We start from the raw sequence: 14,636 nt of genomic DNA on the forward strand, positions 1-14,636 counted from the left end.
TCCCTCTCCTTAGAAAATCAGTTTAAAAGGAGTAGTGAGCAAGGAGGGGTCAGGGAGGGCTGAGGCTCAGATACCACCAACCACCCAGGGGCCTGGGGAGCCCCGGGGGAGGGTCCCCCATTGCTGGCTGCTGACGGTACACAGACTGCACCCACCTCACCACGGCCCCGCGTTACTCATCTCCAGGAACTATTACCTGAAAGACCCCTCCTGGAGCAGCCCCTGATCACAGCCAGTGCTCTGCTGGGCGGAGAGTGAAGCCGGGGCTGGATAAGGAAGGCTTTGTAGTGGCCCGAGAATACCTCAGGCATTAATAGAGCATTTTTTGCACAGGTCGAAAATGCATTCTTCATTTTTCATTGACAGCTGGTGAAAGAGGAATGTAACAGGGCGGCTGCACCCGGCTTTACAGAGAGAGCAGCTCAGCCCTGCTCAGAGCCACCTTTATCCCTGCGGAGAGCTGGTTTTTAAAGGACGCATTAGGGGAAGGTCTGGCCCTTTCAGGTTCTTAATCAGCTTGGAGTGCTTTCTCCTTCTTCTGCTATCTGGGGGAGCAACGACATTCATGTCTCACGGTCTTGGCGGCTTGTGCACTGGTTAATTTTCTGGGACACAAACTCTTGGTAATTCTGCCCGAGTCAACACCCACCATCCAAGAGCTCCAGCTCCGGGTGTCTGGGGAAGACTGGGCTCTAGGCCTGCCCCACCTCCAGCAGCAGGAGTGCCTAGGACAAACCACACCTGCCTTCTCTGGCCATCGGTCCCTGCTCTGTTGACGGGAGACGCCCAACATGCCGCAGTGTGTGGCGGTGACGAAGAACTTGCTTCCAGCACTGAGTGTCAGCTGCTCCTTCAAGTGCATCACAACCCAGCTCAGACCTCACCTCTTTCAGGAAGCCTTCCTGACCCACTGCCCAATGTCCACTCAGGGTGAAGCCTAGAGCAGGCAGGGGTTCAGCCTATGAGTAGGTGCGGCCCCTTCCCAGGTGCTGAAAGCAGCAGGGGGCTGCCCAGGGGGGTGTCAATGGGCCCAGGAGCCCCCCACGGGAGGCCTGAGTGGCCCACAAAACACTTTCTTCCTCTGTACAGACTTAGAGGGTTTCTAAGACATTGCTTGAAACAAGAATGCACAGCTGAAAACACGCCTGCAAACAGGGCCCTGAGGTTTTCGTAGCTCAGTCTCAAGGCGGTCATTTCCTTAGCTCCCTCCTCTGCCTGATGGAGACAATCACGGCCCCAGAGGCGTCTGCAAAGACCGAGACGGGATGCGGGGGTGAGTGTGCCCAGTGACGGCTGGCTCCCATGCCGCTCAGACTGGGCTGGAGTCCAGTGGCAGAACAAGCCATCACAGGTGGACAGGCCCATGCCCAGGCCTGGCGTGTGCCAGGGTGGCTACCCTCAGAGTCCAGATGCTCCAGGGGGCACAGGAATTCTTTGGGGCAGGAGAGGCACTGGAGGGAGCGGCGGATAAAGAAGTCCAGGCGAGATGCTCCGAGGAGAGAAACAAGGCAGCGCCCGCGGGTGTCGAGACGGGAGCCCAGCACAGCCTGGGTCGCACCCCAGGGAGACCCCCGTCCCCGCTGGCCTTCACTCTCCACGTGGGAGAGCTCACTGGCAAACCCCAGGAGCCCAACCAGACAAGACGTCCGGCAAACGGACTGAGAAGCTGAAGACACCCAGCCCACCCAGGAGGCCGGACTGCAGCAGGACGACTTCCCCAAGGCCAGCCTGGGCCCTCCCCCAGCACTGAATCCCAAGACCAGGGCCCGTGGGACCAAACGCGGCAGGAGAGGATGCTGTGTTTCCACCCGGTCCACCCAGGAGGCCGGACTGCAGCAGGACGACTTCCCCAAGGCCAGCCTGGGCCCTCCCCCAGCACTGAATCCGAAGACCAGGGCCCGCGGGACCAAACGCGGCAGGAGAGGATGCTGTGTTTCCACGGTGGAACCCGTGGTCGCCTCTCACACCGGGGTCTGTCCCCTCCTCGCTCCCGCCCGCCCTGGCCCGAGTCACCCTGGGAAGACCGGCCAGCTCCCCCTCGCTGCTCGGGAGTCCCCCTCCGAGAAGGAGTTGGAAGGGGTGGCCTCCGGGAGCCTCCAGGCTCCGAGGTGCCAGGATTTTCTGTCCCAGTGGATGGGAACCCAAGAAACACAGGCTCCCAGGTTGGTTCTGTTTGGAGTGTCAAGGCGGCTAGGAAAACGTGCTGTGAGCACGGGCTCTGGGCCCAGCTGCGCCCGGCCCCTGGCTCAGGTCACTCCAGGAAGGGCTTAGCTGGGAACCGAAGACACGAGCACTGTCTGAGTCCCCAGCGAGGCCTCGCAGCTGCTCGTCACTGTCTCTCCACCACTACGTTCCCATGACCTGTTTCTGCCTCCCCACTGCCACCCGGTGGAATGCAAAGCCCTCAGGGGCAGGGGCTGTGTGGGTACTGACCCATCTCTGTATGCACAGCGCCAGGCCCGGGGCCAGTACAGAGAGGGAAGAGCCCAGAAACCCAAAGAATGAACGAGTGCGTCGGAAAGATCTGACTCCATCTCCAGCGGTCTAAGAGCTGAGAAGTGCCCCCAGGGCGGCCGCGCTGCAGCCACGCCTGCCGGCCCAGCGTCAAGCACAAAGGTGGTCCCAGGCAGGCTGCTGTGTGCAGGTGCCCTCGAGCTGTTCACCAACCCCCATGCCAGGGGGTTGGGGGGCAGCAGGGGGCACACAAACCCTCGACCCCGCTTCCTCCTGCCTGCCCCCATCCCCAGGCGCCTGAAGGTCCTATAACGCATCGCTCCACCTAACAGTGGGGGAAACTGAGGCCCAGGGTGGGCAGTGACTCAGGGGCAAGCAGCAAGTTTTATGGCTGCACGCCCTCCCCTTCGAATCCCAGCGAGGACTCCTGTACTATTAATTGTAATTAACTAATTATTCTTGCTGCCAGCTACTGGAGGAGGAGGCCGGGGGCGGGGGGGCCCCCAGATGACTCAGTCATGTTTACAACATGCAAACCCATTTAAGAGCTTGTAAAGTCGCTATAAATGGCTCTTTGGCAACAGAGGAGTTAACGATCCTGTCTCCAGCTGCAGCTCCACAACGGTCAGTCAGGACTGCGGCCTCAGGGATCGGGTTCTGAGAACCAACAGTGCCACCTACAGACCACGTTCCGTAACGCTCCGCCCAGGCCAACAAAATCCAGGACCTAGGAGACCTGGAGGGGCTTCCCAGGAGGCTCAGTGGTAAAGAATCTGCCTGCAACGCAGGAGAGGAGGGGTCGATCCCTGGCTCGGGAAGATCCCCTGGCGAAGGAAAGGGCAACCCACTCCAGTATTTTTGCCTGGAGAATCCCATGGTCAGAGGAGCCAGGTGGGCCACAGTCCACGGGGTCGCAAATGAGTCACACCCGACTTAGCAGCTAAACAGCAAACAACAGCCGCAGGTGGGGAGACTGAGGCTCCCGGGATCACCCGAGAGCAGGTGGCTCCGCCCTGCTGGACGCTTTTCGCACCGTGAGTGACAGGTGCAGGTTTCCAGCTGGGCCCTGAAGGACCAGGGCACCCGGGTGGGAGCCGGGCTGGTCTGCGACAGGCCTCGGCTGAGCCACGACGGGCTGGAGGACCAGGGGCATCTGGTTGAACCTGCTGTCTCCGGCCACTCACCCACAGTCATGCCGTCCATGTAGCGCTTGATGATGTCGAAAGAGTCACGGAGGTTCCCGTCCGTTATGTCGAAGATGATGTCCGCGTGGTTGGCAGGATACGCAGGCGTGATGGCCCGGAGGAAGATGATCTCTGCCAGAGAGAAGCGAGGCATGGAGAGGGCACAGCGCTGGGCCCCGTGACCCCGGAGAGGCCTGACCCAGGGCCGTGAAAACCCAACACAAGGGCCCCATGCATGGAGAAGGTGCAGGGGCCCCGAGGGACCCCAGGGCACGGCCTGTGCCCCCTTTGCACCAACAGGGAAGCCAAGGCCTGGCGAGACTTTGGATCCTCCCGGAAGTCATGGAGCGCATTAGCTGGTGAGGCCAGCGCTAGGAAGTAACTGGTGATTGCTCAGGAGTCTCCCTGAAGCTGGGAAGATGGGGAAGAGGGGCGGATGAAGGATGTGGGAGAGAGGTCGAGATGGTCCCTGCCCCACCATGATGGGGGTCGGGCAAGCCCCTCCTCGGGCCGGGCCCCAAGCGGGTGGGTGGCTGCGTCCATCTCCCAGGCCACCTGATGTGAAATCAGCAGACCCTGATGTGAAATCAGGGCTGGGAGCACAAGGGCCCGATTTACGCAATCTGGGGGGTGGTGGGGAGTCCTCTCTGAGCCTCCGTCTCCCCACCGTAAAGTGAAGCAGGCACCCGCCGCTGCCCACTAAGGGTCCTCTCCACATGAACAGTCAGGGTCCAGGTTTCCTGGCCCAAGATGCCAACAGGTAGCTCTAACCACGCCCAGCTCCCCGTAGCACCAAACTGTGGGTCAGCACCAGCCGGAGGGCCACGGCACGGGGGAAAGGGATTTGGGAAGGATCTGCATGGTTTGGTGGAACCCGTCATGGTGCACGGGGCAAACCACAGTCAGTGATGTTCTCTGAGCCAAGTCCGGGCCGCCCTGCAAAGGTTCTGCGCCTCCCTTTTCTAGAGGGATGAGGAGGTGGGGGGCTCAGCTCTCCTGCCGGTGAGCCCGTCCCTGGGCGCCTCTCCTGCCCTCCCACCCCCACGGCCAGGCTCAGTGTTCTGGTACGCACACCCAAGTCACTCCCCGGACCCTGAGGCCATGTATAGACACGAGGCAACCTGTCCAACCTTCCTGAGACGGACGGAGGGCTCTTGTTCACCACGGCGTCCCACAGCCTGACACCCAGGAGGCTCAGTTGGCTGAATTAATTCTCGTGGGGAGCTCTTCCGAAAGCCACAGGGGAAGGATGAAGACTCCACAGAGGAAGGGGGTGTCTGGAGACCACGCCAGCCCTGGCACGTGGGCCGCACACCCCAAAGGAAGGCACACAGGGCAGCTTCCTGCCCACAGCCTTCTGCCAGGCACGGGGAGCCCGCTGCCCTGGCCCCACGTGTGGACAGGGGCTGCGACTGCAGGTCGACACTGCAGTGGGAGCTGCCTGTGGCGGGCACACTGACGCCTTTACCAAAGGGTTTCCTGGAGTCGGTCTAGCCACACCAACCCACCTGCCCCTCGGTCTCCAGGATGCAGCTTCTGTGTGCAAAAAGCATCAGTCACGACCCTCTACTGGCTCCCAGAACCTTGGAGTTGAAGCCCCAACTCCAAGTGCAGGCTCCCACCTACCTTTGCAGTGCATCTCTTGCCAAGCCTTCACCACTCCAGCCAGAAAAACTTGGCTTCCTTCCTCAAAGACCCACACTCCCCACTCACCTCCAGATTTTCTGGAGGTATTCTGATTTGGCCCTCTCTCCCACTCCCCACTTTCCTACATTAACGTCCTACTGGCCCCTCAGGACCCAGAGTAGGGTCACTGCCTCCTGGAAGCCCTCCCTGATAACCCCACACCTGGCAAAGAATCAACACTTAATAGCTATTCGCTGAACGACTGTTATCCCCCAAATGAGATCCACACCCCCTCCACTGAACTGAGGGAGGGGAACAGGCAGGAACCGGGTTGCCTTGTAGTCTGGGGACGTGGAGGAGATGCAGAAGCAGGGAGGGGTCGGCATTCCAAGCCCCAAACCCACATCTCGCCAAGGAGCTGCTCCTGCAGGTCAAGCTATCAACCTCAGCAAGGGGGCAGGGATGGTACCCCAGACGCTGGCCTCCGCCAGGACCCCCGCAACGGCTCCAGACTTGGGAGCGGCCACTCACCTTCGGGGCGGGTGAACTCGCGAAAGGTGGGGAGTGAGACGACGGTGTGGGAGATGGTGTGCACCGGGTCCAGCACGCAGGCGACATCGTTGGGGCGGCAGGACTTGATGCAGCGGACAGTATCTGTCTTCTCTTGGCGGAGCCTGAGGGGAGCCACAGCACAAGAGGGGGTGGGAAAGGTGGCACCCGGACACCCACAGAGACAGAGCCCAGGGTCCAGGAGAGAAGCAGGTGGCCGGGCAGCAGCACCCGCCCCAGGCTGGCTCCGTCGTTGAGAGACCCGCACCAGCCTCCCAGCCCGGCTGCTCCGAGGGGATGCTTCCGAGTCCTTCTACAAACCGGACCGGGAGTTGAACCCCTGAGACACACCCCAGTTTCCATCTGCCCCGGCTGGGATAAACAAAGCTTTGCTATTTACCAGCTACACAAACTGAGCTTCAGTTTCTGCAACTGCAAATCACATTCATTCATCCACTTGCTCAACAAGTGTGTTTGGAGTGTCTGCTGGGTGCCACACACCAGGGACACCAAAAGCAAGCAAGGGAGACAAGGTCCGGCCTTCCTGGGACCCCGGGTCGGGGTGGCGGGCTGTCACAGGTAAAGCCCCCAGCTCGGCGCCCCACACAAAGCAGTCAAATCTCCAGTGTCACGTACGTGATGGACGGGGAGGAGGGGCCCGAGTTTGCTACAGGTCCAGGCATACTTTTAAAAACCTCTTAATCATAAGATAAAACACAATGCGAGAGCTACACAAAACAAGGTTACAGCTTAACGAGTATTATCAGGCAAACCGCTTTCCAATCGGCACCCAGGTCAAGAAAGAGAACTTCAACCCGGCACTTGAGGCCCCTTCGTGGGCCCAGATCTGTCTTAACCCTCTCGTGCACCCCCAAAGTAACCCCTGTCCTATCTCTGCCAGCAATCGCCTACCTGGGTTCCTTTACATCTGTACCACACATGTGCATCTCGAGAAAATCACTTAAATTTGCCCATGAAAATAATTTTGCTATATCTTTCATTTATTTATTTTTTTGCTGTGCCACGTGGCACGCAAGATCGTAGTTCCCTGACCAGGGATTGAACACATGCCCCTGCATTTGGAGCACAGAGTCTTAACCACTGGACCACCATGAAGTCCTTGTTGTATCTTTATGTATTTTTTTTAAATGAGACATATTGTTTTGGAGACAGTTCTTTCTTCCCTTTTGGCTGCGTTGGGTCTTCTTTGCTGTGCACAGGCTTTCTCTAGTTCTGGCGAGTGGGGGTTACTCTCTAGTTGCGGTCATTTCTTCTGCTGTGGAGCACGGGCTCTAGAGCGCGTGCGCTCAGTAGCTGTGGTGCCTGGGCTTCGTTGCCCTGAGGCACGTGGAATCTTCCTGGACCAGGGATCGAACCTGTGTTGCCTGCATTGGCAGGCAGATTCTTAACCACTGGACAACCAGGGAAGTCCTCTCCTGAGTCCTTTGGACTCAGCCCCAGGAATCTCTGATGGCTCTCTTGCTATCTGGCTTAACAAGGTATTCCAGCCTCATCTTACACTTTTACTGTCCCAGGTATTTCCAAGAAGTGTTGGGTTTGTTTTTTGTTTTTTAGTGGAAAATGATATTTCAAGACCATAATCTGGATACCAAGAATGCTCAGTGCTACTGAGTTGGTCATTGTTTCTAGGCCTCTTCAGTGGAAATTTTTAAAGATCATATACAGTATGAGTTCATACTGATATCTACAAACAAAATAAGAAGCACATAGTTTTTTACTTAACGTCTCCTATATACCAAAGGAATCTCCTTTTTTTCCATATCAAAATCCTGGCTCTTAAGAACACAGGATATGGTAGAATATCCCATAATTATTTATTTTTGTTTATCCCATATTTTGATCCAGTAGTCTCAGAATAACAAAACTAAAATCAGTACCACTAACATAATTACATAATTACTTAAAGTAATACTTTGGGGGCTAAGTTCTCCTAATTCTACCTACAACTTTAATAGATGTGCTGGATCTACATAGTCTGAGCCTACAGTGATTCATACCATACTCTTTTCTTATAACACTCACTTAACTGTAGTTCTGTGAGTAATTATGTTTAATGCTCTCAGGCTGACAATTTCGCATGGTGCTAACGGTGTGTGCCCTTTGTACATAAAGGCACAAAGGCTTCCCTGGTAGCTCAGATGGTAAAGAGTCTGCCTGCAATCTGAGAGGCCTGGGTTCGATTCCTGGGTCAGGAAGATCCCCTGGAGAAGGAAATGGCAACCCACTCCAGTATTCTTGTCTGGAAAATCCCATGGATGGAGGAGCCTGGTTACAGTCCATAGGCTCACAAAGAGTTGTATAAGACTAAAGGACTTACACTTTTGTACATAAAAGTCTGTTTTGTTGGGTATAAAATCCTTGACTTACATTTTCTTGAGCATTCTAAGTATTAATTTTCTTCTGGCGTAAGTGTTGTTATGGATAAATTTGATGATAACACAGTTTTTTCCCTTATAAGTCTCTTGCTGTTTTTACCCAAAGGCACAGGTATTTTTGTTTTCTCTTTCTATCTTGGTGTTGGTTGCTCTGAGTCAATATGTTCAAATATATTGGTGTTCTTTCAATATGGAATTTAAAATCTTTTCCCTAAAACATCTGTAAAGCCTCTTGAATTATCGATTTTAGTGATTATTGCCACCCTCCTTTGTTTCACATTAATTCTTCAGAGATTCCTATTGCCTGTATGCTGGGTCTTCTTCGTCTTCAACATCTGTCACTTTCTCCTCAAGTCTTTTCATGTTATTTGTTTTTCAATTTATGAGATCTTTTTTTTCAGCTTTTCCTTAAGTATTTATTTCTGAAACTGCTTTTTGCTTTAATTTAAAATAATTTCTTGAGTCTCATCACTTCATTTCTCAGTTTTTCCTAATTCTGGCTGACATTTTTCCTTCATTTTTGGTTATATTTTCAGTCCTTTTGGTTTGTTTGATTAGGTTACAGCTTTGATCTAGTCTGTAAGCATATCTTCCTGGAGTACTTTCATTCTCCAGAGGAATGTCATTCTGTTCTTTATTCTCTTTTTTCCTACAATAGCTTTATATGAGATTTAACCTGGATACTTTTTGGCTAACCATCTTTATGTGAAACCAGCATCACATAAGCAGTGGTCCACACTTTTCCTGATTTCACAGGGCCGCTTCATCTGTTGTTTTTGGCAGCCTGCTCTCTGACAGGCCTCTACACTTACCTGGAGCTTCATTTTCCACAATAGTCTTTTTCCTACTCAGTTTTCTATTTCATTTCCAGCAGTTTCTTCATAGTATTAGTTCCTGACTTTTCAAAGAAGCCTTCATGACCGTTTTAAAAGTTTAATGGGGCTTCCCTGGTGGTCCAGTGGTTAAGAATCTTCCTTGTAAAAACTAGGAATAAAACTACTATACGACCCAACAATCCCAGTACTGGGCATATATCCTGAGGAAACCATAATTGAAAAAGACATATGTATCCTGATGTTCATCGCAGCACTATTTACAACAGCTAGAACATGGAAGCAACCTAGATGCCCATCAACAGATTGAAGGATAAAGAAGCTGTGGTACGTATATACAATGGCGCATCACTCAGCCATAAGAAGGAATGCATCTGAGTCAGTCCTAGTGAGGTGAATGAATCTAGAGCCTACTATACAGAGTGAAGTAAGTCAGAAAGAGAAAAACAAACACTGCGTATTAACACAGACATGGAATCTAGAAAGATGGTACTGATGGATCTGTCTGCAGGGCAGCAACGGAGACGCAGAGAACAGACTTGTGCACACGGTGGGGAAGGAGAGGGTGGGATGAACTGAGAGAGGAGCACTGAGATATGTACACTATCATATGCAAAACAGACAGCCAGTGGGAATTCGCTGTATGATGCAAGGAGCTCAAACTCGGTACTCTGTGACAACAGAGGAGTGGGATGGGGTGGGAGGGAGGCTCACGGAGGGGACATACGTATACCTATGGCTGATTCATGTTGATGTATGGCAGGAGCCAACACAATACTGTAAAGCAATTATCCTCCAATAAGAAAAAAAAAGAATCCATTTTACAGTGCAAGGGACTCAGGTCTGGGAAACTAAGATCCCACACACCGAGGGGCTACTAATACTGCACACCGCAGCAGAAGATCCTGCATCACACAACGAATACCCTGCATGTCGCAACCAAGACCTGATGGAGCCTAAAGAAATATTAAAAAAAAAAAACAAAGAAACTTCCCTGGTAGCTCAGCTGGTAAAGAATCCGCCTGCAATTCAGGAGATCCCGGTTTGATTCCTGGGTTGGGAAGATCCCCTGGAGAAGGGAGAGACTACTCACTCCAATGTTCTTGGGCTTCCCTGATGGCTCAGCTGGTAAAGAATCTGCCTGCTATGTGGGAGACCTGGGTTCTATTCCTGGGTTGGGAAGATTCCCTGGAGGAGGGCATGGCAACCTACTCCAGTGTTCACGCCTGGAGAATCCCATGGACAGAGGAGGCTGGCTGGCTACAGTCCATGGGGTCGCCAAGACTCGGACACGACTGAGCGAGTAAGCAGAGCACAGCCTGTTCCACCCCTTCTTCAGTCCTTGCACACACTCGCCACTGCAGTGAGCAAAGTGGCTCCCAGCCTCAGCCACTGTTCTCAGACTGCGCTGCTGCCTTTCCACAGGACACTGCTGACTGCTTGGGTTCTTTCACTGCTTCCTCCTGCACAGATGCCAACACCATGTGGGCGGATTTCATTTGAACTGTATGTGGGGGTTGCCTTTGTTTAGTTAAAAATGTTTCCCATGGAGGAAAAACTTTATCTGGTCGTTGTGGTTTTGCTTAGGATCCAGAGAACTTCCAAAACTATGCTGCAACGTCCTCGCAGACGTCTGTGCTGGACAGTCGGCACACGTCACTTCCTGGACTCCTCACAGCTCTTCCCTCTTCGCCACACGGTCTCCTTCCTCAGCCAGGAAAACACTCTGTCCTTCACTTGAGAATTTTAGAACTGGGCTGGTATGAGGGCTTTCTGAGAGCAGGCTAGAGTAACAAGCTGATGGGCACTGAGCGATCCCAGCAATCCGGCCCCCTTCAGCATGGGGCTGCGTGTCTGAGAACAGAGTCCGGAGCCAGGCTGCCTGGGTCGGAATCCTGCCCCTCCTTATATCAGCACTGGGACTTCGGGCACGTTACTCAACCTCTCTCTCCCTCCATGTCTTCATTGTGAAATGAGAATCATAACCGCACTTTTCTCAAAGGCTCCATGCTGCTGCTGCTAAGTCGCTTCAGTCATGTCCAACTCTGTGCAACCCCAGAGATGGCAGCCCACCAGGCTCCCCCGTCCCTGGGATTCTCCAGGCAAGAACACTGGAGTGGGTTGCCATTTCCTTCTCCAATGCATGAAAGTGAAAAGTGAAAGTGAAGTCGCTCAGTCGTTCAACTCTTAGAGACCCCATGGACTGCAGCCCACCAGGCTCCTCCGTCCATGGGATTTTCCAGGCAAGAGTACTGGAGTGGGGTGCCATTGCCTTTTCCCAAGGCTCCATGAGGGTTAGTTAATTGCTTGGCCCACAGAAGGCACTGCCTAGGTGTTAGCTGTGATAGTTGTTAACTATTTTATCATTATATGATCATCATAATTATCATCCTTCACCTTTGGGCTTCCTGGTGGCTCAGTTGGTAAAGAATCTGCCTGCAATGCAGGAGACCTGGGTTTGATCCCTGAGTCAGGAAGATCCCCTGGAGAAGGAAATGGCTGCCCACTCCAATATTCTTGCCAGGGAAATCCCATTGACAGAGAAGCCTGGCAGGCTATAGTCCATTGTGTCACAAAAGTCAGACATGACTTTAGGGACTGAACACCACCACCACCACCACGTTTGGGAGCTTGGTTTAAAAGTGCACAAACATGGGACTTCCCTGGATGCCTAGTGGTTAGAATGCTGTGCTTTTACTGCCAAGGGCTCAGGTCTTTGGTGGAACTAAGTCCCGGTGGAACCAAGATCCCACAAGCCAGGTGGTGCTGCCAAAAAAACCCCAAAACTGCCCACACAGGTCCAAGAGTTGGAAGTGATGGCAGCTCTGCAAACCCTCCGAACTTTCATTCTCCATTTAAATCAACATCCAAATGAACACTTGAGTACCTTCCAATGAATGGAGGCACCAACACTCATTAACTGCCTACCACAGCCAGATGCTGCCTTGGGTTAAGTAACTTCATGTCATTTCCAAAACAGTTCAGGAAGTGGGCCTCGAAGCTCTGAAAGGCAAGTGACTTATCTGAGGTCACAGAACCAGTAAATGGCAACGAGGGCTCTTGAACTCTTGAGTTTCGTTCGGTTGGTTGGGTGGGTTGGTTTGTTTTTCCTGCACTGCGTGATCTCAGCAGGCTGATACCGCTATGTAGCCTCCAGGGACTGCAGAGAGGTGAGCGGCCAGGTAATCCAGATACCGCCATCCCCATGAGTGCATGCAGGTACACGCGCAGACACATCAGAGGTGTTCTCGGATGGAGCAGGCCACCTCAAGAGGCAGGAAGTCCCACAAACAAGACAAAGTGCAAGAAAAGCTGAACAGCCAGTGGGAATGTAGAGGGATTCTGGCAAGACTTGTAAGGCTGCTGAAAGGCTTCTAAAGCCCCCAAGAATCCCGCCACATCTTAACACTCCCAGGGGCAAAAAGCTCCCCCAGCCTCAATAAGCAGGACCATGATGAAAGAACAGTGAAAGTCACTCAGTTGTGTCCGACTCTTTGCAACCCCATGGACTACACAGTCCATGGAATTCTCCAGGCCAGGATACTGGAGTAGGGAGCCTTTCCCTTCTCCAGCCAATCTTCCCAACCTAGGAATCAAACCGGGGTTTCCTGCATTGTGGGGGGATTCTTTACCAGCTGAGCCACCAGGGAAGCCCAAGAATACTGGAGTGGGTAGCCTATCTCTCCGCCGGCAGATCTTCCTGACCTAGGAATTGAACGGGGGTCTCCTGATTGCAGGTGGATTCTTCACCAATTGAGCCACCAGGGAAGCCCAAGAATACTGGAGTGGGTAGCCTGTCTCTCCTCCAGCGGATCTTCCTGACCCAGGAATTGAACAGGGGTCTCCTGCATTGCAGGTGGATTCTTCACCAGCTGAGCCACCAGGGAAGCCCCCAGATGAAAGAGTAACTGAATACAATGACGAATCCCTGCTGTGTCTTGTTGATTTCACAGAAGAGGTGGTATCTGAACTAAGCCTTGAAAATACTATCCATCCATCCATCCATCCATGTTTATTCAGATGTTTACTGAGCTCCTTCTACAGGCCAGACATTCTGAAAAGTGTAGAGAACACAGACACGATCTCTGCCTTTAAAAAGGTGATGATAAAAAGTAACAGAAACAAGGACTTCCCTGGTGGTCCAGCGGTGAAGACTCGCACTTTCTGCGCTTCCACTGTGGGGGCCATGGGCTCGATCCCTGGTTGGGGCACTAAGATCCTACATGCTGCGTGGCGTGGCCAAAAATAAAGGAATTGATAGCACCATTTACAAGTATTTAAAAAAAGAACAAGATGCCAGGGTAACTGCTCTGATGGAGTCCACCTGGCTCTGGAAAAGCTCAGATTAAGAAAAGCCTTCACCAACAAGGTGACCTTTAAGATACGTCTTCAGGGAGAATGGCCATTTGCAGGAGGAAGGCATGGCGCGTGCTATGGCCTGGAGAAAGCGAGTGTAGAGAAGGGCAGGAGTTCTGCGTAACTAGAACACTGGTCACTAGCAGGGGGTCAGCCAGAGTGGGGAACAGGGGGGACACGTGGCTGAAAAGGTGGGCAGAGGCTGGAGCAGGCACGGTCTCAGGTGCCATTCCAAGGGAGTTGGGCTTCGTCTGCTAGTCATAGAAGGTTCTAAAGAGGGGAGGGACACAACCAGACTGGTCCTTCAGAGAGGTCCTCTGGCTTCAGCTTGGGAGATCGCAAGCTGGTCCAGACCAGAGGTGCTCAGAGAGGGGTCTAGGAGACAGCAGGGGTTTGGAGGCAAGTGGCTAGGACCATGTGTATGCTCCTGTGGCAAGTTACCTGCTGCCTCTGTCACAGGGCACAGAGCACCGTGTTAACTGTATACCTGTCCTCTCCACTAGATAGTAAAGTGGACCCCTTCCCCATCTTCTTCCAGGCCCTTGTAGGAAGGACCTTAGGCCCCTCCAGTATCCTTCACTTGATTCCTCTTGACATTCTGCCTCCCCTTCACGTTCCTACTTGAAAACAGCATCAGCAGCCACAGAAATACTAGACATGCAAAGCGACGTTGGCAGGAAGTCATCCATTCCCTCAGCAGACAGAAGCAGAGGACCTACGGCATGCTACGCCTCGCCAGGAGCTTAGGGACACGGCCCCGAACGAGACAGACTTGCTCCCTGACTCCCCGGAGCCTTCTGGGTGGTGGGGGACAAAAGTGAAACACAGACAAGAGGCCTGCAAACTATGAGGAGCGTCACAGAGGCGGAGTTAGGGGAAAGACTGACAGGGGAAACATGACCCAAGGGTGTCCAGGGAGGCCCCGTGGCGACAGGGGCACAGTGACTGCGGTTCAGCCAACAACTGAATGGTCAAGGGTGCAAACGCATGTGCAAAGGGCCTGTGGCAGCAGAGAACCCAACAGTGTGGTTCAAGGGAAGCAAGGCAAGGGAGAACAATTTGAGGTCAGGCTGGAAGGGGATGCCAGGAATACATGATGCCGTGCCTTGAGAGGCACACTGGGGGCTTGGCTGGGATCATGGTGGGAGAGATCTTTGAAGAGAGGCAGGCCCATCGAGGTTCATGTTGGCGGTGTCGTGACGGAACGGAACAGTCAGAGCTGTGCCGTCAGCAAACCA

At 53.4% G+C, this 14,636-nt stretch overlaps 1 protein-coding gene across 1 annotated transcript in view; it reads right to left on the reverse strand.

Annotated features, from left to right (window-relative positions):
• FBLN1 (fibulin 1) overlaps positions 1-14,636 on the reverse strand; it is an 80,924-nt gene that overhangs the window by 15,790 nt on the left and 50,498 nt on the right. The window contains exons 15-16 of the mRNA XM_070371445.1: positions 5,796-5,938; positions 3,639-3,770 (exon numbers count right to left, since the gene is read on the reverse strand). Of these exons, the coding sequence (XP_070227546.1) occupies positions 3,639-3,770; positions 5,796-5,938 (275 nt within the window). The remainder of the gene's footprint in view (positions 1-3,638; positions 3,771-5,795; positions 5,939-14,636) is intronic.

This window comes from Bos mutus, chromosome 5 (assembly GCF_027580195.1).
Source record: "Bos mutus isolate GX-2022 chromosome 5, NWIPB_WYAK_1.1, whole genome shotgun sequence".
Classification (NCBI taxonomy): Eukaryota; Metazoa; Chordata; class Mammalia; order Artiodactyla; family Bovidae; genus Bos; species Bos mutus.